This window comes from Excalfactoria chinensis, chromosome 1 (assembly GCF_039878825.1).
Source record: "Excalfactoria chinensis isolate bCotChi1 chromosome 1, bCotChi1.hap2, whole genome shotgun sequence".
NCBI classification, from domain to species: Eukaryota; Metazoa; Chordata; class Aves; order Galliformes; family Phasianidae; genus Excalfactoria; species Excalfactoria chinensis.
In genome coordinates, this window is record NC_092825.1 from 163146778 (window position 1) to 163172266 (window position 25489).

The 25489-nt window shown below is 41.0% G+C and overlaps 1 protein-coding gene across 1 annotated transcript in view; it reads right to left on the minus strand.

The window, feature by feature from the left end:
- Positions 1-24697, minus strand: part of KL (klotho) — a 46975-nt gene extending 22278 nt beyond the window's left edge. Inside the window, exon 1 of the mRNA XM_072326854.1 lies at positions 23924-24697. Coding sequence (XP_072182955.1) covers positions 23924-24676 — 753 coding nt within the window. The 5' untranslated portion in view covers positions 24677-24697. The remainder of the gene's footprint in view (positions 1-23923) is intronic.
- Between the last annotated feature and the right edge of the window lie 792 nt (positions 24698-25489).

The following is a 25489-nucleotide window of genomic DNA, read 5'->3' on the forward strand; positions in this document are numbered from 1 at the left end:
TCACCCCACAGGTGGGTTGGCACCACCCGCTGGAGCCCACATTCTGTGTGAGTAAACCAAAGCATCAGAAGAGGAGCGGGCTGGGAAAGCAGCTATGGGTCTCATGAGACATTCTGAAAATATAAAGGTCATCTGGAAAAGAATTAGGCAGCATCTGACTTTGAGAAGCAATGGGAGACAAGATAAAAATAGCTTTATTTCTGACAACAAATGTTTCTGACACACTTGATGTGTTTAATCATTTTCCGTTACCTCTGACAGAAAAGATTAATTACGGAACTGCATAAAAATAGTTCAAGGAATGTTGTGACCCATGTGCATATTAAAGATATGAGAGACTCTTAAGCAGAGTACAAAAAGAAGATAAAAGTACAGAGCAGTCTGAGTGATTTAAAGCTGAAAGACAATCTTACTGTACTGAAGGGAGCCTAAATTAGTCCCTGATAAAAGACTTGACTCTGATTGGAATCTGGGACACAATACTCAGGCACTATTTAGTGGATGATTGAGAAATAATCTCTGCTATCAAAACTGGCTTGGAAGCACTGAAGCTGAATACACATATATAAGCTCCAGAAGTGAGACTGGCCTGCAAAGTCATCTACCAGAGCACAAACATCTTGTGGGCAGGTCAGTTTCCAGCCCTGCTGACATGCTCAAGCACACACAAAAGTATCAACTAAAAAAGATGTGAGGGAAAAGACATGGAGAATTTAGATGCAATCCACAAAAGCAACTACACAGAACTGAACATACAAGGGATGGAACACCTCCTCAATGAGGACAGGCTGAGAGAGATGGGGCTGTTCACCCTGGAGAAGTCTCTGGGAAGACCTGAGAGTGGCCTTTCAGTATATGAAGGGGGGCTGTAAGAAAGAAGGAGACAGACTTTAGCAGGGTGTGTTGTGGTGGGATAAGGGGAAATGGTTTTGAACTAAAAGAGGAGAGATTTCGATGGATATAAGGAAGATGTTTTTTACAATCAGTGTGCTAAGGCACTGGCACAGGTTGCTCAGAGAGATGGTGGATGCCTTATCCCTGGGGACACTTAAGATCAGGCTGGATAGAGCTCTGAGCACCTGATGGATGTGTAGGTGTCCCAGCTCACTGCAGAGGAGTTGGACCTTTAAGGGTCCTTTGCAGCTCAAACAATTCTATGATTCTATGTTGCTGTCTACAGTGAAAACCAAGATAATAATACCATTTTGCAAGAGTAGATAATCATTGGAAATGTATGCGTTAGAAAAAGTATGAAAAAAACCATCAGAAGTTTGGAAGAATCTTTACCAGGAAAAGTGATAAAGATCGTGGCAACTGAATATGTTATTACCCAAAAAGAAACAGGAATATTAAAGGATATATCAAAGTCATACTCTGGTTGAAGAGGAAGCATGCTAGAAACATCAGTGAGCACAAAAGTTAAACATATAAAACTCAAATAAAAGTGACCTGTGATATTTCTGGAATAAATATAAATATAAATATAAAATATTTAACAGTGACAAAATAATGCTGAGCCACAGCACTGAGATTAAACAGACAGTAAAAGCCAACTGGAAAAGAGAAAACTTGTAATAGTACTGGTAAGGAGAAGGCATCAATCCCTGATCAAAACCTTGGTCTCATCCAGTTTTATACAAAGTGCATAGCAAAGGAAACAAAATAGTTGAGAAAGAAGCAGAGCATCTCCTGCAGGAATCTCTCAGACCTCAGACTCCAAAAACTCCAGAACTCACAGTTCTCTATATACTATGGCAGGAGCCAAAAGATAAAATAGACAAGGGGCTGCTCTGCAAGTCACACAGCGAGGGGGACAACCACACTAACGAATCTGTCAGTTGAAAAAGAGAAACAACTTTTTGGTTGCATATAGACTGAAAAGGTTTAAATGAATATATGAAAAACAAACATTTTGTGTACCTTAATGGGGAGAAATTCTGGAAAAAATGACTAATGCACCCATCTGTGCAGATTCACCTCTTGGTACCACTTGGAAATACTTGCTCTACATGTTGTTGGTCTGTGTTTGCTATCCCAATAGTTTACCAGGGAGACAGCATTTCTGATGGTTCAGTGGGTAACCCAGACAGCAATCTGATCTAGGGAAAAGCTGTAGAAGTGCATGAAAAGAATGCTTTGAAAAGTCTCATAGAAACTGGCAAAAGCTAAACAAAGAAAAAAGGCTAATTCCCTGTAATTAAAATTGTGTGTTAGGAAGAAAAACAACATTAACGAGATAGAAGTAAAGACAGAGGACTAAATCCCATTATCACTATGTGTCCTGAACAGACAAGAAAGTCACAGAGAGGTATTCCTGCTTGCTGGGATTCATCTAACTACCTATATCACAACACGGATCAGAAAGATGTTAAAGACAATCTATTATTTTGGGTGTAAATGATAGAATAAAGAGCCTTGATTACTAATTACCCTAAAGAACCCAGATATGCCTGGATTAAAAGCATCCTGGATAGAACTGCGCTCTGGTGTGAATGCTTAACCTAAAATCTTAACCTGGGCATAGCAGTGGATTCAAAACAAACTGGCCCTGCTGAAGTATGGAACTACCCCTAGAGGTGTGCCAGAACATTTTGCGTGCAAATTAATGCTAAAAGAATTTTCCAGGAGAAAGACAGCAAGAAACCCCAGTAATGTCAATTTCATGAATGAGTACCAACTTCTGAAACCCCTTGCTCTACAAGTCTGTATGAGCTCAGTTCTGTTCTTGTTTGTTCATTTTTCTCTATGATCTTATATCACATTTACAGATATGATTAAGTCTTTAACCAAGTCATTAAAACCTTACAGTGACGGGAGTGGAGACTTGGAACAAAATTTGGCCTCTTCAGCACACAAAGAAGGCCAGTACTAGTAGCCACAATGGGAATGCTGTTCCAACTGGGCCACTTTACGTGCATGCCATCACCCTGCTGTAAGAAAAGGCATTCAGTTTATACTGTATGAAAAAAAGCATGCGATGCTCCTGCTAGACTTAGAGCTAACATAATGGGAAGATCAGGAAACTGTAGAGTGGGTGAAAGGTGTAATTAGCAAACTCAGTCTATTTAAGACTATCAGTAATGTGGGCTCAGGAGAACAATGAACTGCAACAATAGGTGGTCGCACAGCATGCCATGGGGATCTCATCCAATCTGTTCATAGGAAAAGGCACTTTAAGGAGGCTAGAAGAGCAGAAGATTGCTCCCTCTGGGAGAAGACATTAAATAATGGATACAGAATTATTGAATGTGTAATATAGTAAATGCTTCTGCTGTACAGGTTAGATCCCCTCTGTCTTCAGCCCAAAGACAACAGCTCCATGGTTGCCAGTATTGATTGGTAGGTACTTAATCTCACAACAAAACAGTAACTGCTGTACCTGAATACATTATCACTAAGTAATGACTACCAGGGGTTCTACCCACCGAATGGCATCAGAAGGTATTTCTGGAGCCCTGGATGAACGTACTGGTGGGTAGCTTTTCCCAGTGCTAGTTCCTCAGTGAGAAACAACAGCCACTGGGCAGAAATAGTGAAAAAGGAATTGGAGGAAGTGGCTAACATGGAGGCATTTGTGGTATAGGAATTACAAATTCAGGCCATGTATGTGCAGCCAATATAATATAAACTGTAGCAGACCATACACCACAGTTGTTCATGTCCAAATCTAGCTCAATCACTGATGAGATCATAGCCTAATTTACTTTGCTTGGAAATTAAATGTAATCATTCTGAGATCAGAGCTTTGTATCACTGACAGTGGGCTACAGAATAAGACAGAAAGTTCCAACTGGCCTTCTAGATAGATGCATAAAGCAGGTCACCAGGATAAGCACTGTATATGGGATGGTACCAATTTTTAATCTTCAGACAACTGTTTAGATCATAATTTGACCAGATGTGAACACAGAATTCTTCCTTCTTTTTTTAATCAGTCTGCAACTGTTTATATGAGATGCAGCCATGTTTGTATGCATACCCAATATACAGCAATCACTATAAATCATTTCATTGTTCTATTTTGTTCTGTTTTGCATGCACTTAACAGAGCTGACTGAACGGTGTGATTTCAATTATCCAGTACCTCTGCTTAAGTTGCAAAAATCACTGAAATTGTATAGCACATTACCTTTAATCCAGTAACTTTTGGAATAGATTTTGCACGGTTGTTGCAGATAATAAAGCATGCTGTGATGTTTGAAGTCCAGTTGGTTGTAAAAACCAGCCAAAAAAGCAATGATTACAGCTCACTGCAAAACCAAACATTCTGAAATAACAACTGCAACAGAGAAGGCTGAGTGTCATTCTTGATGGGAATCCCTCTTGTGTGGTCCCCTTCAGCTGCATGAATTTTGAACTTAGCTCTACATCATGTATCTGTAATCCTACCTGTGTCTTTTATACTTCATGATTTGTGGCAAAATAGAAGAAAAAAATGAGCAAATTGGGGAATAGCAATACTCTTGGAAGAAAGAATCAAGGACAAATCTTGATGTCTCAGTTGTCTGCCCATCTTTACAACACTGTGCAAGTCTGACTGAAAAGCTTGAATTAATACACTATCTATTACCAGCTGTAATTCTTCTTCATGTTGGTGGATCCATGATGTTTGGCTGTGAAGGGAAGATCTGGGAAAGCAAAAGAAATAAATCTGTTTACCCAACAAAGGTACACCTCATCAGTGTCCCCAGTCACTGGGGGAGGCAGACCTTAGACAAACCCCGTTGATTTAGTGGAGTCAATGCACCCCTCAGCAGCCATTCAGCAGATTAAGTGCAGCTGTTCAAATCAGATCCCAGAAGAGGAGAGGAAAAATTCAGTGCAAGGAAAGACAGGGAAAAGATTCAGGCAGGTCAAGAGAAAATCTGGGATTATCACATTTTTAAAGACTCAAACAACAGAGCTATGACATCAGTAAGAGACAGGAGAGCAAAACGGGACATCCAATTGAAGAGGGAGAAGGGATGAAGAAACTTGATTTTTTCAGTTTCTTTAGAGGCAAGGATAATTTATGTGTATTTACTCAGGTTTTCCCACAAGCTCGCAGCTGTACTGCAATCACAGATTAAACTGGAACCAATTTATATTTCCTCTGGTTTGGGAATTGCATTTAGAACCTCATCCAATGCCTGCTGAAATAATGAAAATACATTTTTCATATATGAATAAGTCTCTTTATGTCTGTTTCTAAATGCATGTTTAATGGCATTTATAAAATCTCTCCGCTACAGAGATGAGTATTAACTCAAAAGCCTAGAAATGAAAGTTTTCCTGCTGAATTTTTCCAGTCTGAGAACATAATAAAAACCATCATTTAAGCTCTTAGGTGGAATGTTACAGAACAGAAAACTGCAACAAGCAAGAAACATTTAAAATAGATTATGCAACTCTTACTATATAAACATAATGCTCATATTGTTGATCATCTGTGGAAATAAAGCCAGATTTCATCTCATATACAAATACGAGGAATCTAACTGGTTTGGCTGACATAATATTGAATAAATATTTTAACATAATGGTTAGGAAGATAAATGTTAGGAAAGGTGAGATAAAAATATGACCGACAGTGGTTTTTTTCATTTATTATTATTATTTTTTAATATATCCCAAACTTACATATGATGCAATATAGAATAGGGAAAGGGTCAAAACATCTGTGTACTGCAATCCCAGCCTTAGCAATTCAAGGCAGAAATGAGAGTGAAAGAGAGTTGTCATTCAGTCCTTACAGAAAGAAGGGAAAAAGAAGGGAAAAAGAAGGCAGAAAAAGCAAAAGAAAAGGATTGTTGTCAGGGCAACTGTTTAGTCTAAGTCATAAAGAAAAGGTCGTGTGTTGGTTTGATACATACAGACTTAAAAACTGATCAATAGCTCCTCTTCCAGCAGTCCTTATTCAGTCTCTGTACTCTCACTGCCATAATACTGGGCACTACAGTGTAAGTATCACCTGCCTTAAAGAGGGGCAGTTCAAAGCAGAGCCAGAGATGACATTAAGAGCTACGCAGGTATAGCAAAACCTCTCAACAGATGTCCAGATGTCCATCAAAGCATCCTCAGGGCTATACAGTTTTCTGCAAACTGGCAAAGTGTTACAGTCCCTCTTCTAGAGAGCAGACGTGTCAGGCTTGAATAGTGGAGGGCAGGAACAGCAAGAAACCCGGTGACTGAATTGTTTTTAAATCCTGTCTGTTTTTTACAGCAGTACAAGCTCGTGCAAGATGTCTTACATATACTCTGGGCTTGTTCGATAGAAAAGGAGATTAAGTGTATCCCTGTACCTAATAAAATTATAATATGTAGCTGGTTAATTTCCAGCGATAGTGTCCACATCTCCTTTAGCAACAGAACATAGAGCCAATTAATTGGAGGACTCACTATCTACAAAACTCCATGGACCAGAAGCTGATTAGCAGCTGGAGTACATGAAGCGTGCTCCTACAGAGCAGTTTCCAGATTACCTCTATCCAAAACCAATCCTCTAGCACTTCAGGCTATGAACTATATTGCAGCAAATGGAGACAATTAGGAGATTGATGATGCACACACAGTCCTGTGCAGAAGCATACTTAAACAGTTTAACTCTATAAAAGCAAGAAATCTTTTGTATTTCTCATCAAAATTCAACAGGAAGATACTCTTAGATAATCTTTCATTTTGAGTGACCTCGTGTGGTGTATAAGGTAGTGACAGAGTTGTACAGCATGTTTTTTTCCTAGAGAGAAAGATTTTCTTTAGCTACAGTCATGCCAACATGATCTCCGACGAGAATATCATACAAAGGAAATTGGGGAAAAAAACCAAAACAACAACAGAACAGATTTAGGAAAAGATACACTGCATAAGTGTGATGCTTTAGATATTCAAAAACTCACCAATTGCACAGCTCACATGAAACTTTGGTTCAATCACTGCCCAGATAGCCCAAATATCAATGGCAAGCATTCATGTTAACCAGCTGCCCAAATATCAATGGCAAGCAAGCTGCTGGTCTGAATCTGGGGCTGCAGGGCTTGAAACACCTGGCCTTTTGCAGAGATGAAGGGAGGAAGGCAGGAAGGGAGGAAGAAAGGAAGGAAGGAAATAGAAGAAATTCTTGATCCCTGCATTAACTGAGTTTTGTTTTTCACTGAAAGCTTTTCACACATGAACGCATGCTGCTACAGAAGAGTGAAAAACAGACTGAACTAGTGACTCCAAGTTTCTTTTACTCCCCATGGAGAGAATCAGGAAGTTTCAGGTTCCAGTTTACCTTCCCATAATGTACATGGCTAAAGTTGGTCAGAAGTGTCATGCCCTGAAAGTCTTCCCAGAGCACAGAGTGAGCATAAGGTAACTAACTCAGATGTTAATGCATGCAATGTAACATCTAAAGTAAAGTGAGACACTCATACCAGTTTTTAATTGGTTCTTTCCAATTTATAGGATATTGTCTAGCAGACTTTAATTAAATACACTTAATATATATGTAAAGTAAGGGAAGTTTATTGCTACCCTGAGTGCTGCCTCCATAATCCCTCCTGTGGGATGACTCCACTGCAAGAAAGAAAAATGCAAAAGGAAGCAAAGTCCTGATTCTAAAGCACAAGCCTTATTTACTGCAGCACAGGAGTTAGTTCTGTTAAATCTGAGTCTCTCTAGGATTCTGCAGGGTGGTAGTTAAGCAGTTGCTGCATTTTCACTGAGGACCCAACAAAAGATTTCACATAAAAGTATAAAACATTCTGAGCAAGGCACTGGATAGGCTTTGTTAAATCATTGAATATTGGAGAAGAATGTGATGAGTGGTATTATTGTGAAGGGATTCCGACTTGAGATAATTTTTGCTACAAAAAGTACTTCACTGGAAAGTTGTTACCACCTTTTAATCCCGTGCCTGCTACCTGACAGGGATTAGAAAAACAGGTTTATACATTTAAGAAGAACCTCAAGGGCACCACTCTGCTGCCATGGGCATATATACATGATACAGTCCCACTCATAACTTGATGCAGATTCACTCTGATATTGTCTAGGCTTTTCGTTCCTTCTGTTCCCTCTGGAAGACTACTGCACAGTCACACTTCACAAATGGTTACCTTTTTCTTTCTTTCTTTTTTTTTTTTTTTTTTTTACAATTTTTGAGTTAAGTTTATTTACATTCAGTCTAAACACTTTTGTTCTCATACCAAAACTATCCTTCGCCTTAGACAGTTACTTTCTTCTGCCTTTCATCTATTAATAGAAAGCAAGTATATTCTCTCCCAGTGCTCTTGTTCAGGTAAATAAGACATGTTCTAGTAAGATAATTCCTCATCTCTGCTGGAAACATCATCCGATACAGACATTTCAACTGCCTTACTGAGACAGAGATTAGGTTTATCTTCTTTTCTTTCTCTATATAACTAATTATCACAGAGAGCTATCAGCTTGATTCTGATACCATAAGTTCGCAGTGTTTTGAGTCCACTGTACCTATAGTTATCTATACCTAACTCTCATCCTTATTATCTTTCCTGTCTAAGAATCTCAGGGCTCAACATGATCACACTTCTTGACACATGAGACAAAAAACATTAATTAGTTTTGGAAGTATATTTGTTTATTTCCCCACTACAGGATGGCCGTATATCTTACTTACTCTGTCCTACTTTTCCTTATGCAACGTGAAGAACCACAGGATGTCTATTCAGTATCCATGAGATGTTGCAATGAATACTGTGGCCATTTGCGTGTTCCAACTCTACAGGACCAAGGAGGCACTGCCTGGGGCAGTGTCCATCAAATGCTTCCTTGTGTCAGAAGACTCAGCTGGGTGCTCAGGAAAAACAGGAGGGAGCAGGAGATACAAGATTTCCCCACAGATCTGCAGAAGGCAGCATATGCCTTAAACATGTAAGGCCCAGGAAAAACCTATACGTGATCACTTAGCAGAGCACAAAGTACTTCAAGCCAATTTCTGAACTCTCCCCATCTGCCATCGATCCCAATTCTCCTCACCTCTGTTAAATCAAGTGTAATAGTCTGTCTACAAAAAAAACTGGAATTGAATTCTTCACTATGGATCGTTTATAGCCCATAGATAGAGTTGGGAATTATATATATATATTGTTTGTGTGTGTGTGTATGTATATATATATATATACACATATCTATTTACATATATAAAATAAAATATATATTTATATATGTAAATACATACATACATTTGATCTTATGAGGTTCACCATGCTCACTTCTCTCCACTACCTGTAAAAAAAACCATGAATGTCTGCTGAATATGTCTAAAGTTAGCTATAAAATTGCCTCAAGTTATTAGGTCAGTATTACTCTCCCGTGTGTCAATTCCACAGTCTGCAAGAGACAGCTGTCTACCTGGCCATCACCAGCCCTGACATAGCACTGTTGTATTACTCTCAGGTTCTTGATTCAGCACTTGAAATGATCCACCTCTCTGTTAACATTTTGCAAGCAGACAAGGACAGCTTAATCAGTGTCTTCATTTTCTAACGGTGCAGAGCCAAAGGACATGCAGCTACACCTCTGGTCAGCCCAGTGAACAGCTGACTCAGAGCTGGAGAACAAGTCCTTGCTGCTCTTCCCTCTGGGATCACCAGGAATGCTGCCAAGCCACATAAAGGGAAACATCTTTAAACTAGACCACATTTTATAATGGCTATTGAAAGGCCAAGTCTTGAAAAGCCAAGCAGATGCCAAACGATGTCTCAGAGCTGACGCAAACACTGCCTGGAAGATGGCATGGTGATGCTGGTGTACTGTGGGGCAGGATTTGTTTTCCATGCTATGGCCTCTCCCAAGCTAGCAAAACACGCTGCTGCTGACAGCTGCAATTCAGGGTGGACATGAACCTCGGGTAGTTTAACATTATGTTTTCAGACACTGGATACATATAATTTGCTACTGATAAACTTTTCAGGTTGAAGATTATCTCAGCTGTACCCAGTGCCAACAAATTACCTTTATGCTGTACACAAAAGCAAATGTGGGGACACTGCCAGCTCTAATCCCCATCCATCTGATCTCCTATTAGCATCAAGACACCCATCAAGAGCTGGCAGCCAACTGACAAGTGAAGCACCATTTCTGCACTGTGCCCACCCTTGACTAGGGACACTGCTCTTCCCTGCCTGCCCTCCTGCATCCTCTGTCTGGAGGAGATAAGCTGATAAAAGAACAAACAATCTGCTGGAACACCTCACAGACTGTTTTTCAGTTAGCCCATCTACTTCACAGTCAGCAAATAGAAGCCAGCTTTTTTCAGCTAGAAAAGGCATTTAGCCAGGTCCAAATCACCACCACATCGCACCACAGTTCCAATAATACGCTTTTTTTTTGGTTTTGGTTTGTTTTTGTTTTTGCATTTATATTGGCAGTGTCATTCCAGCAGTGCAGAACTGCAGTGGTTTCATTGGGTACATTCCAGAATGGCTTACACTGCCAAATTTCTTCTGCTCCAGATAGTTCGGTCTTTAAACATTTTGAGATATAAAACCAAGGGTTTGGTTTAGTGTTTCCCAAACCTATATAGAATCACAGCAAAAAACAATAGTGAATGATTCAGTAGTGGGGTTGGTAATTAATCTTACCAGAGACATAACAAAAGGGCTGAGAAAGCAGTGTTTTTTTCATACCTCTAGAAGAGTAACAGAATAAAAGAAGCACTACAATGGGTCCAACCCATCTCATATCTGTCGAAGAAGATCCAGAATAAGGTAATCCACAGAAAAATGTGAAAACGTCTCAGTAAATGTGGGATATTTCACCCTTCAGGCATCACACTGATTTCTAAGTGGAAACAGTTAAAACTTTAAAAGATGAGATATAATTTTTCTCTCTTTTAGTTTTGAATTACCATCTTCTCCATTTATTGATTGTTCCTATGAACATACATAAGATGTGAGTCCCTCACCAGTCTCTGAGCAAACACAAATTCTGAGCTGTGTTTTAGTTCCTTCCCAGCCCACAACTGAAACCTCTCATGGGTTTTAAATTTAGAGTCTTCTTGTTATCTACTGACAAAAATTGTATAACTTTGTAAGTTAGTCTACTTTAAACATATGTCTTATTTAAACTGCAAAGTGTCATATTAATCTGTCCTACTCCTCCCAGTATGTCACGTAAAGGCCATCATTCAGTGATTTATGGCAACAGCCAACACAGAAGTCATATACAGAACCTTGTCAGAAAAATGCATATATATATGCATATATATATGCATATATATATGCATATATATATATTTCTGACAAAGTTCTCTCTCTATATATGTATATATATACATACAGAGAAGAGAAGAAAAGCTGAAGGTGGAGAGGGGGAGAAAACAGGGAGACCAGATGGGGAGACCAGGCACCTGAACAGGACATGGCATTTAAGAAACTAACACAACACCTTTGCTTGAAATCAGTCATTCTTCACGACTTTTTGTGTACTTTAAATGTCCGCTGCCACATGAAAAAAATAGTGGAACATCAGAAAAGCCTCTCAGAACACAAGATGTAGATCTCCTTAGTTCAACATTTCTTTTTTTGTTTCTGCAGCCCTCATGGTGGTATCCTGTCTCCTGACATCTTTAAAAATACTGCCTGTTTGCCTTTCTAGCTGTTTTTAGCAGATTCAGAAATCCAAGCTCTCAACTAAACTGTGTGTCTTCAATACAAGATCATCCTTCTTTCTTTAACCATAGATGAGTAGGTGTTCAGTCCAAGAGCAGTAAGCATCTTAGGAAGAGCAGATTATACTGAGCAATACCCAAAAGATCCACAATCTTGCAAAATAAGGATGGGGGTCTGGCTACCTCCTGAGAAGAAAAACAGTAAGGAAATGCTGAAGAGAAGATAATCCTCTGTGCTAGGAACAAGGAGACACAAAAATAACCAATGATGAGGATAATTAAGCTGTCATGGGGAATGGGTTTGAGAAGAGGAATTATTTATGTCAGAGAGGATAAAGTAATAAGGATAAGCAGTTAACTTTACTATGAGTGGGAGAATCCAACATGTGGACAAATACCAGAAAAAAAAAACCCTGATATTTGGTAACAGTGCTTTGACCAACTCATTGAATTTGGCAAAATGACGGAGCTCAGTTTTGCTGTCTCTCAGGAAGAAATTTCTTTTGATTGTTAGTATAGTCAGGTAGTGTCAGTACCATATCAGGACAGATTCCAATATCTAGTATAAAATCCTCCTGCAAAATGAGCCAAATAAAAATGCTTTGCTATTCATGATAAAACAAGATACGCTGTGTTTTATTATACTGAGTACAGGAAAACCACTAAAAACCTTCTAAACATAAAAGAGAAATACTGCAGAAAGTCTCATTCCAAATGAGGAAGTCTCCTGCAATATATTTTGGCCTATGAGTTTCTTCTCCAATACTCCCATAAGATTTCAGCTTCTTGCAGCAGCCACTTAGATATCTGAAATTGTTTTATTGTACAATCTGTGATGTAACAAGAAGAAATGAGTCTGCAGCTTTTTGGGCAGCTGTCACTGCTACTGTTTCTGTCTTATGTCCAATGTCAACATTCATGACACAGGAAGCCATGTTGTCTAATAGTTAATTCTGGTGAATTTCTCTATAGATTTGACATACAAATTGACCTGCTTTTCCCTGCATACCTCCAAGTATGACCTTTTCTGCCATATGCTGAAACATCTCAGGCATTTCTGCATGGGGTCTCAATCCCCTATGAATATGAAATGTGAGTGCTTCACAAGCCTGTTTCCAGACTCCCGGGGTCCTTTCCCACACTGGGAATGTGATGAACAGGCTGGATGGGGCTGTGAGAAAGCTGGTCTAGAGGGAGGTGTCCCTGCCTACAGCATGAGGGTTGGAACCTGATGGTCTTAAAGACACCTTCCAACCCAAACCACTCTACTATTCTATGGTTCTATGATACAATGTGTGTTTGACCCTTTCCAGTTCCTCTTTAACTTTGTAGTTTGCACTCTCATACTGATTTCATCCCTAAAATCATTCCCCCAGAAGTACTGCCACAAAATGAACAGTTCACCAGCAAAAAGTTGGATCACCAAGTTTAGTTATCTGTAGTATTACAGCAAGCTTCCAAACCCAGATACTACTCAGAAGTATTCACTGTTCAACCCTTCTTTCCCACATTCATGGCACTGCGAGCCACAAAACAAATCCTGAAGCTTTTCAGTGCAAGAAAAAAAACCCAAGTTCTCCAAATGTCACAAGGGGCCATAGAATAAAACTGGAGAGAACAAAGATATCACCAAACTCCTAAGGACTCACAGCAGAAGGTTAATTATTTAGAGAAAATTCCCGACTGAACCTGGGAAATTTCCGTGTTGCTGAAGAATGAGGTGGAACAGGAACCAACCACTGTTTCTTGACTGTATAACTTGGGTGAAATTCTTTCCTGACTGCCAACCCAGAACACCCAAAATCAGATTGCAGAAGACAGTGCTGCTCCTATTGCCATTTCACCAACAACCACTTTTGAGATGGCTTCCATATCATTGCTCTAATCTGTGCTGTGGAAAAATACCATTTCTGAGCTGCTTTGTGCTAGTTTGCCAGTCCTAATATCCAGACTCTGAGAATGGCCGTGCCAATTTCCTGCTGCTTTTATTGGAATTCTCTCCCCTTTTAAGCAACCATCTCCAAGTACCGCTTTCCTGTTTGCCAGAAATAGGATAAGGGTGTGGGACAAATGACTGAGTAATTACGGTTTCACACAAAAGTGGCACAAACAGCTTAACTATGAATACAAGACATGAAGAAACAGCTATGGTGCAAGAATTTTGCCCTGACAGTTCTGGGACTGTTTTACTTATTTCATCAAAGAATAAAAGCCATCAGATTGCAGCTTCAAGAACTCAGTCATACTGCAGTAGCTTATATAGCAATTTCACAAGGGTAAACTGACCCAATTTGGAGCCGTGGGCACTCATCCAGAGAAGGAATACAGAAATCAGTGGATGAAATGACTGATGGACTCACTGTATCAAAAGAAAAACTTCCAATAAAACATCAAAATTGGAAAGCAAGAATTTCCACGGCAAAGTAAAAATAAAGTGATGACCTTTTATTTCCCCTAATTCTCAGCTTCTTGGGGAAACTGACGCATCTCTCTCAGATACTTTAACTCAAATGAATCAGCAAATTCCACTTGCACAGGTCTTAGAACCTTCTTGATTGCTCTAATTAAATTACATTACTTTCTGAAAACAGGAGGTATTAGCAATATGAGGGAAGGTGAGCTGGCCTGACGGGGGGCCCTAATGACAGGTAACAATAAGGAAGAAAAAGAAGGACTTTTTGATTGTATCAAGCATATCATAAGGAGGCAAAACTACTGCTGGACCACATACCTGCAACATTATTCCTTGCCCTGCTTTCTGTACCCAACAGTCCCTTCACATTCAAAACAAAAGGCATTTTCATGGCTGGGAGGGGAAACATTAAAAAACTGAGCTCAAGAGCTCTTTCAGTGCATTCCCAAGGTCCTACTCTCAGCATGTCTGAAGTGCTACATGAGTACAGGAATACACATATTCTTCAAGGAATACATCTGTTCAACTTGGTAATTTACTTATATGCTTGGGAGTGACAGGATTCTAAAAAGACATTAAAGTAAAATTCATTTCTCAGTGATTTTCCTTAAGCTCCTTTGAAAAGCTCTGCTTTAACACAGCAGCCCTCCTTCCTTTTCCTGGCTGCTCAGTGCTCCCCAGCTCCCAGTGCTGGTGGCAAGGGGAGGACAGCAAGTGGAACACCAGAAGCCAAGACAGGATCTTGGATTGAGGTTCCATCGCTGTGAAGCATGATGTGTGATTACATGAAACCACCAGCCAACTTCCCCAGAAAATCTCCTATGAGATTTATGAATAAAAATGAACCAGAGAATGCCTTACCTCTGGGGGACTCCAAGCCATCTCATTTCACACCAAGTTTAATTTTCAGTCCCAAATACGCACACAGAAACGCAGTAATTTCTCACAAGTCCATCCCCCTGCATTCCAACTCAGCACTCATCACCCCCCATTTCCCTAGCTCTTCATTCATTGTCCATTTCCTAATAATCCCCTTTCCTATCACTGTCTGCTTTTGTTAAGACTCTTTCTGGCTGGGTTGTGCCCCCTCGTGGGATATGTAAGTGTTCTGCTCTGGTGGCCTTTGTCTCAGATTACCAACCTGAGCTGTTCAAACACAGCTTGTTCCCAAGTTGACATTATTCTACAACAGGAACAGAAAGTAAGAATTAAGTAAGTGTGTTACAATTAAGCCATCATAAGCCTGCTAAAGTTTCATTTCAAATGTGAGGTCAGAATTACCGGATAGACTTTTAAGTAAAGCTGTATTACTTACACAATATAAAACAAAAGAATAACCACACAGTCTGACAGTGCAGTATATTCCTAATCTACTTTCTTAAAGAAAATAAATGATGCATAATTCTATCATTTCCATATTTACTTTGTAAAGGAAACAAAATTAGAATAATTAATCAATGCTCATCTCATGCCTGCAGCAAAAAGCATTTCTTAAGATGCTGAAAGTTAAATAAACAAATTGAGTAAACTTTGCCCTCAGCTCTGGAGAACAGCTGATCCAGTGGAGCTGTTGCATATTCAAAAGGACAAGGAAAAGGCTGACTGAGGAAAAGGCACTGGAAAATCCCAGTGAGCTCTTATCAGAGTGTGTGAACAACAGCTCCAAACTTGTCCCCTCTTCCTGCCCAACTATTTGCTGTTTTACATGAAGCACACTCAAAACAAACAGATGCTGCTGTCTTCCCAACTGTAAAGCAAATAGCTTGCAGACTTGCATGGCAAGACATAATCCCAGCGAGGCCAACATATTCTAGCCTTGAGTAAGGGCATTAAACTGATTAACCTACAAGAAGGTTTCTGGGTTGACTTTTGGACTCGCAAAATAACAAGGCATTTCCACAGCATAATCTCTCCTGGCCAATTTTAAGTGATTCATCTGTCTTCAGAGGTGCACTAAGATGAGTGAAACAGAACTCAAAGCTCAGCTGTTACCATGACCGAAAGTGCATGTATCAAAATGTGCAGATTGAAGAGACAGCCCACTGGAAATGTGCATGCCTAACCCTTATGCTCAAAAGCCCATTCCAGGGTGCCCTGCAGCACTCCCAACCTTTCAGCATCACAGGCTGGCTGGATCCTGAGATGTGAACAAGCCCCTGGGCTTCCCATCACACAGAAGCCCATCTGCAGTCACATTCCCTCAGTTCCTATACCAGCTGTTTTAAACAACATCTGCAAAGATTTTGGTAACTGGGAGGATTTAGAGTATCTTTTTGTTCAGAATCCAAACAAAACTAAACTTTAAACTTCTGTAGTTTTTCATGACAGAGAACACTATTTTCTTCCCAGACTAAACATACATACAAAGGAAGCAACACAAACGTGCTTAATGTGGCCAAACTCAGAGACTCTTCAATTGCTTTGTTCTCCTTATCCCAGTATGCATCTAGAAGGACCTCCTCTGCCAAATCTCCAGGGCAATATACCACAAACGCACTACAAAAGGCCAGGGTTTTTGTGAGTGCTTTGTGCTCTCAGAATACTATTCAAGCTGTTACAGCAAGCCAGAAGTTGCTACCATCAATATCCTAAGCAAGCTATATTCACTGTTGATATACATAGTATTACAATTTTTCTTCCACTGAATTACATTCCCAGAGTTTAAATTGTGCCATGTATCATTCTGCTATGAATTTGCAAGCAAAGAGCAATATAGATACATAATACAGGTTTACAAGTCCCGTCACCTCCACCTCCACTGCCAAGAAATGCATCAGAAGTGTCATTTTTCACACTGTTCTATCATTAACACTGAAAAGCCATTATAGACACAAAGACCTTCAACACATTCTCAGTGTTCTCCACAGGCTAACAGCATCTCACAACAATTATCTCATTTTATTGGTGTGGAATACTTATCCTTTTAACTCTAGATTTTCTTCCTCTCATTGATATTTATTATACCTAGGAGTATTTATAGAGAACACTAGTGTGAATATAATTCTTTTACATCCTTATAATCATTTGTCTCCTACTCATCTCACTTCTCTGAAAGCTCCAGTCCCTGGCTATGGACAATGCATCCCTCTCCTCTTGTGCTTAGCCACTTACTCTTCTTTCTTGATGACCCACCTTCTGCTTTTGCTGGCAGATTTTCTTTTAAGTTGCAGGAGTTCAGTTCTATTTCTCTTCCAGAAGCCACTAGCCTTTTCTTTCATGTTTATATTCATGGCCATATTCCATGGGTCACCTTCTCACTCAGACATCTGTCCAATATTTATTTCAGTAATTTCCAAAACACTCAGAGATATTTTCTACAACTTTATTGTCCTGGATTTGGCTGAGGTAGAGCTAATTTTCTTCACAGTGGCCAATATGATGCCATGTTTTAAATTTAGGATGAGAGGAATGTTGCTAACACCCCGATGTTTTAGTTGTAGAACAGTGCATACACAGTCAAAGACTTTTCAGCTCCTCACACTGCTCATCCAGCAAGGGGCAGTGGGGACACAAGGAGTTGAGAAGGGATAGAAACAAGAGCTGATGATGCTTATGGACTGATTGGGCATCTGTCAGTGGTGACGAGTACCTTAGTCACTCATGCAGCATCTCCAAATCACAACATACTGCACTGCTCTCAATTTATTGTCCTTATGCTGCTGCTTGGGAGTGGTACTATCAGATATATAGATGTATTCACTGTCTGAATTCATGTCAAGTTGAAGAAAAAGAAAATGATGAGGGATAAAAATATTTTGTTTCTCAGAGTAGACTAGGAGAGAGATGCTGTTACTCAAAGAGAGAGTTAATAAATGTGAGAAATGACACTAAAGTAATTGCTCAATAGTATCTACCAAAGCAAGAGAGATCAGAATTTGACCCTCCAGAAGATGGGCATGTGATGAGTGAAGCAGCTTAGCAGCTTTCTAGTGCCAGAAAGCATTTCATCCTCACAGGAAAAGTCATTTGAACCAGAAAGGACTTTTTCTCCTGCTAACACTTGCTGAATAGAGTCTTATTTTACTTGACCTATCAGGGACAGCAGCAGGACCTCCTTGACTTCACTAGAAACAAAAAGGACTAAAAAGGGGACTAAAAAAGAGCCATCTCTCTCAAATCAAAACACACATCTAATTCTGCAAAAACTGAGGGTAGGCTTTATTTTCCAGGCCCCATCAATATTCCAAAGTATGTTCAGGAAGCGTGTTCATCAACTAACTACCTTCAGCACTGGAAACCTTTCATAGGAGATGAAGTGGAAACTGGAGAAGTTTGTCATATGAAGGAACAGATGGTGACAAGAGTCCTCCCATACACTTCACTTCTGATCCCTCAAAACTATAAGAAACACAGGATCTCTTCTAATTGAGGAAGGAAGTTGAAAAGAAAGAACCAAGAATGTATGGATTTTCTGGGGCCTTATTAATGGGAAATAAAAGGAGTACCAAGGGGCGGACAGCTTTACGCTCATGTACCCAATGAAACTCTGTGAGATGTGATATTTCTTTTTGCCTATCAAAGTGCCCTTATCTATATTAAGCTGTTTTTAATCAGTACTCATTATCTTTCTGGCACAGAGCAGAGCCCTGCCCAATACGTTAAGGAAAAACTTTGATCTTAAATGAAAAGCGTGGTATTTAAAAAGGAAGCATACTAAATTACCTTGGATAGGAACCAGAAATATCACCTTGATACCTCCAGCAACTACTGTTGTAACAATTAATGCTCAGGCACGTGGCATTTAAAATGAGATGTAAAGACACAGATTTGGGGCTGTCTATAGAATTAAATAGAAAGATTCACAGCTTTTCTAGGTCCTGTTGAGTTTTAAGAACATTTTCTTTAGTCTCTAGAAAAGCTTTTTATGTTACAGAATGTATACACCTGTGAGAGTCCACTCCTACTTCTCCTTGACAATACCTTGTTCTCCAAGTAGTCCTGATATTTCTGTAATTAAGCATCAAGGCACTCTTCAAAGATAACAAACCAGTTTTTGTTACAGTAGAATATTTTAAAACAACATTCCTTTAATAAGTGCGGATGTTATCAGGTAGAAATGGCGAGGGGAAAGCTACATACCCAGTCTTTGGAGGTAATTTTAATAACACAAGAATCAATGAAAGACCAAACTCCTGTTTACCACATTTGAAAATGAAACTCTATTTTTCTCTTTTGATGACTAAAGCTTCAGGAAGGAATGTCAACTTTCAGCTGCTGATATAATTTGCAAACACAGCATAAGCATTCCTAGCTACTTGCACAGAAAACTGCATTTGAATTTGCTGCATGGTTTGACTGTAGTTGTTTGTCATCTCCAGCTTTTGAAAACTACTTAATTCAAATGCTCAGTGATTAGCATAATCATTACTGCAGTAGATCATTTACGACTATATATATACCCAGTTGGAAAAAAAAAAACTGAAATTCAGAACTGGAAACAGGACTAATCTGGTTTTTGTTCTCTGAATTAACTTTTATGATAGTAAGGACAGGGAAAAAAAAATAGTATTGCTTCAAATCATTTTTTCTTTTTTCTAAGGAAAAAAAAAAAACAAAAAACAAAAAACAAAAAACACCTGTATGTTGTTTCACAGCTACAGTGACCCGTGTTACTTTCAGGAGAATCCAGAGTCATTCCACTTGCACTGAGTGAAAGTTTGATGGCTGAATGCTGAAAAAAACAACATGCAGCAAGAAAAGAAAAGACCATTCTCCTGTGCTGCAATTATTGACACCTTATTAGGTTAGGAACTGAAGGTCAACCAAAGTGTACTTACCTTTTGTTTTGGAAGGGAAGGAAAATCAGTACTCTGTTGCTACGTGACTGGTTTCCAAGCAGCAGTTCCACTCACTTCTTTGGGGAAACAAAGTGTTCTTCTGTTTCTGCAAATGCTGTTTGTATTGAGTAAATCCAAGTGTGTCCAACTCAGACAATACAGTGTGAACTGTTAATGAAGAAAAAAAAATGCATTTGCAAAAACAGAATGTAATCCAATGACCTCTATCAATAAGAGATGCATCAGATACATGACAGATTGCTGGCATAACATTTTCGGGCTGTTGACTCAAAGAGAATGCCAACCTTTATGACCTGTACTCAATCCACCCAATTTATTTTGTGAATAAATGTGCACAGCTTCCTCTGTTTCTAAGCAGGTTTGAAGTGCATGTCAAAAGCAACACGAGTGTCAATGGAAATACTATCAAAGGGTGACGTTTTCAACAAATAATGATTGACATCCCTGAACAAACAACTATGGATGCATCCTTTAACTGTTTTTTCCAATGTCTGTTTTTAAATGATTGTTATTTAGTCTTTATGAAAAGTGTCTCCTATTCTGTCCATTCAGAGTCTGATATGTCACAGTAGTGGAAAAATGAAGGTAATTGAAAAAGTCCAGGACAACAGGATATAATCCATTCAAGCCAAATTTAAACATCATTAATCAGATCAAACTTCATCGCCATGTTTTCAGCAACCCTGAACTGAACAACCTGAACTGAATCAGGTTATTATTTGATTATTTATTCAGATAATAGATAACTCACTCAAAAAGAAAGAGCCCAAAATCCACGCTCATGTCTGATGAATTTTCAAGAATTTATAGGATATTATTTAGTCTCTTAATTAGTGTCCTGTAAAATAAATTAACAGACATCAGCTTTCTCTGGGTATTAAGCTTTCCACTCCCGAGGGTCTTCACTTTGAATAAATGCAGAAAGAAGACATTTAAAACGGTCTAAATATTATAAATAAGGGGAAAAAAATGTCATGTTAAGAGTTAGGCTTCTCATTTGCTGAGAACAAAGCATTTATGAAGATGTATTTTACCTTTTAAAAGGCAAACATTCTGCAAACTTAGTTTCACTGGAAGAAGCGAGAACAGCACAGAGAAAGAAAATGAATTAGGAAGTCTGGGACTGGATGATTCGGTAATGTAAGACAAAAGTAGCAAAAGTTTGGGCTCCTGAAAGGGTATTTTTGTGTGGGATGACACAACCTCTTATTTACTAATGGGGTTGTAAGATCTGGATCTCCCAGTAGCATGGCACAGACCCTCCATGAAGAAATAGATGAAGAAATAGACCAACAACTACTGTTCTTAAACAAACTAAGGCTGCATCAGCTCCTGAGAATAACTGACCAAAGTCACCTACAAAACTATACACACTTCCCTGCATCCATTAAAAACCATATTCAAATTGTAAAGTCAGTTGTGCAACAATTACGTAAGAGGAAAATTTAATTCGCACATGGGAATGTAATTCAATGCTTTTACTATGTGTCAGTCATTACAATATTACATATGTTTTCTCTACAGATATCAGGCTGCATATTCAAAGAAGCAACACTGTGCAGCTCCCTATCTCACTGCTTGCATGGTTGAAAGGTTTAATATGAATAAGCTATGGTAACAGAAAGGAAAAAGAGGACTGCAGTGCCAGAACTGATAACTTCCCTGTCCTTAAGAATCCATCTCTGCCTCTGCTGAAGACCTGGAGTAGTCACGGATGGGAACTCTCCTCCCCATGAGCACCACATCCCTTTCTTTCTCTAGGAATGATGTGAGATTCTGGGGTCATACATGGAGAAGAGCTGAAAATATAACTGACCAATCATTAAAATAAATAAATAAATAAATAAATAAAAACCACAGTCACATAGCAAAAAAAAGGACACTAACAATCAGTGGACACTTTTGGTCTTAATTGTATCCATGTTTCAGCTGTGAAACATGGAAAATACAATGATACCTTACTGCCTTACGCGGTTGCATAAAAAGAAATGTTCACCACTAGTGAACAAGCTGAATGATGGAGATTAGGAGAAAACCAATGCAGAGATTCTGTTGCTAAACCAAGTATTGGTAAACTTGCCTGGTTGAATTGTACTTTCTACAGTGCCTTGACAAGCTGGTGCCTCGGTTTCTCCTTTGGTAAATAGTGCTTTTATGAAAACAACCATATCCTTCAGATTATGAAAGACTCAGATACTGCAGTGATGTGGGATATCAATACTTAGAACAGACAGCACTATGGAAAAGCCAAGGACAAACGTGGCATTTATTTCTCTGGCCTAATTTAATTTGAGTCTGAAGCTACAGACTGAACAACGGGTAGAGGGGAGAACTACACAGAACAGGAACTGCCTCATTACCTGCTTATTTTGCAGAAAATAAAAAGTAATAATAATAATTAAAAAATGAAGTGACAGACAACATTAAAACTATATCTCAGCAAGCCCACCATCCTTGAAGGTGTGATTCCAAGGCAATCTTCCTTTTGGCAGCCTGAGTGCTTACATTTGCAGCTACAATGATTTCTGTTCTGTGTCATCTGTAGGGGGAGAGACACAGAGCTCCAGCCCCTGAGGTTCTGCCCCCCACACACCAAGCTGACACCTTTACCCTCGTGTGGAGCCCCATTGCCTTCAGAGTAACTATGCAAAGCGTGCCAAACAGCACATCAACAGCTATGCAGTGACAAAAATGTGAGGTGATGCAGCCTGCTGTAAAACTTGTGGCTAATCCCGCAAGTACTGAAGTTTAGGAATTGCTTTATTTATTTACTCATTTAGTTCAGTGAAATGAACTATCACAGCACAAACTTGGCCAGGTTGCACCCTAAGGGTTGTTGAGAGTGCAAAGGTTTCTGGACCACGAATTTCAGCGCTGCCAGGTATCTTGCCCACATCCTCCCCACCTATACTTTGTCTAAAAGTATGTGTAACTCTAAACAATGCAAAGGCAATGCAGGAAAGTGGCAAAAAGTTCAGTGAGAAGTGTTGGATGTTTTCCTGCAGTTCTCATCTCGTGTATGACACTCTATGACACGACTGCTGCGGGTAAGCCATGTTAAGCAGAAGAATGTTAGCAGAGAATGTAAATGTGCACCAAGGTATGACAGACCATGCCTTGGGGTCAAATCACTCCTGGTAGACAAACAGGAGTCTAGCAGTCCTTTACCCTGAAAAGATCTGTACACAGTTTTGCTTAATTCTCCCCAAGAATTCACAAAAGCTTCCAGTACAAATTACAGTTATACTATATACTCTCTATAAAAATTATTCATAGCAAAGTATTCATGCCATTGACTAAACTAGCTGACAAGTAGAGTTGTTTTTTTTTCTTTTTTCCAACATTATTTACATTGTCAAAAAAGCCTGTATTATGTCAAGAGCATCCTTCAGTGTGACATTTCAGCTACCTCTACTGTCTCCACTAACTCAGTAAGGCTTTTTTAAATCAAATGTTTGAATTCCTTCTGTAGCTGTGTTGAGTATTTCCACAGTAACTGCAAGCCAGTGCTGAACTGGCACAGCTGAATGTGTCTCACCCATCACCAATAGCACTTGCAAATGCTGGAGGGCAGAACTAAATATTTCTGTAGCATACAGAGAACATTTCAACTCCGAGTCACAGAATCATAGAATGGCTTGGAGGGGAAGGGACCTCAAAGATCATCTTGTACCATCCTCCTGCCATGGGCAAAGCTGCCAACCCCTTGATCAAGCACTGTATCAGGTTACCCAGGACCCTATTCAACCTGGCCTTGGACACCTCCAGGGACAGGGCATCCACAACTTCTCTGTCACTTTATCTTGATGTTACCTTAAGATAACTGCAAATAAAAAGATCATATCTTCGGTTTACGAAGTGTATGTTTTTTACCTGCCTACCATCAGGGAGCATGGGGCACATTCAGCCCCAGCCGTCATTCCACACTGATTTAGTTACCAATACAGCTGCTGCCCAGCAAATTGATCCATGCAACAAGGAAGGCTGTGGGCACCCTTCCTGCTGACATAATCCATGGTCTGAGGAGCCACCACATCTCCTCCAACGGGAGGAGAAGGCCCCTTCCCACCACCCACTCTGGGGTCAACCATCATTTACCTGCAGTAAGTGGTGTGCCACACGGTAGCCCAGGTGTGGGCCACCCTGCACGCCGGGTGGCAGCCTCCCAGTGCCATATCCATGCCAGGCCACCACATAAGGGTTGTCCATGGTCAACCAGTAGCGGACCTGTCCACCAAAATGCTGGAAGCAGAGCTCAGCATAGTCACGGAAGAGGTCAGGCAGGACTGGACTGGCCCAGCCACCAAAGGCATCTTGCAAGCCCTGTGGCAGGTCCCAGTGGTAGAGAGTGACGACAGGTTCTATGCCCAGCTCCCGCAGACGGCTCAGGACTTGGCTATAGTGGGCCAGCCCAACGGGATTGATGGGTGCTGTGCCATTGGGCATCAGTCGAGTCCAGGCCAGTGAGAAGCGATAGTGGGTGACCCCCAGGTGCCGCAGCCCCTCGATGTCCCGGAAGATGTTGTTGTAGCTGTCGCTGGCCACATCACCTCCTGTTGGACCTGGCAGGATGGACCCTGCTGGAGTGGTGGGTCGATGGGTGAAGGTGTCCCAGATGGAGGCCCCTTTGCCGCCCTGCCTCCAGCCTCCCTCTGTCTGATAGGCAGCGCTGCCCGCACCCCAGAGGAAGCCATCGGGGAAGGTGTCATGGAGGAAGAGTTGGTCCTGCGGGTAGGGCAGGCGGGCGAAGCGGGCCCAGGTGCCCGCGCCCTGCCCCGGTGCCCCAAGCAGCGGCCGCCCGAGCACCAATAGCACCGGCAGCACTGGCAGCACCGGCGGCGGCGGGGCCATACTCCTGGCGGGACTCCGCGACGGTACTTCCCTCCTCCCAGCCCCCCGCCGCCCCCTTTTATCCTCACCTCACTCCTTCCCCCCCGCCCCGGTGGGCACGGCCATTAATAATTACCTCGGAGCTGCCGCCCGCATCCTTCCAGGTCGGCGAGGGGAGCAGAGCGGCTCCCGCAGGGAGAAGGGCTGCCTCGGGGGCGGGACCCGGGCTGAGACGGGGCGGGAGGCTGCGGGGCGGTGGAACCGAGTCGGCTGCCCTCTGCCCTTCGGGGTCGCCTCCGTCACCCCTGCCCATTGGGGCGAAGATCGCAGCGGGCGCGACCCTGCAGCCCCCCGGGTCCCTGCGGGAAGCCGGGAGCCCGCACCTGGACGCGGTTTCGGAGCCGCCCTCCTTCCCTCCCTCCTTTTGCTGCTGCTCCGTTCTCCTCCCGTCCCTCAGGGGACCCAAACCGCCTTCTCAAGGAGCCCCGAGGGCCCCGACGCCGCATCCTTCCGCCCTTCGCCGTCGGGGGAGCCGAGGTATCCCCGAGCCCCGAGAGGAGGGAGCACCTCTCAAGTGGAAAACGCGAGGAAATCAAGGTGCTTTGCTGATGGCTGCTGCTTTTTTTTTCCTTCACCTGGTAATTTCTTCGTGGCACTGTGTCAAGTGATTTTGCCATTGTGATCACTCATAGTGATAATCAGAGACTCGGTGACCAAGGACCTGACACCCCCGGTAATACATGGGCCGGTACCTTGTAGCCGTATCGCCTTCTCCTTTCTGGAACTGGAGGTTGGTACGTCTGGCTGCTTACCAAACACAGAACAATTTCCAAT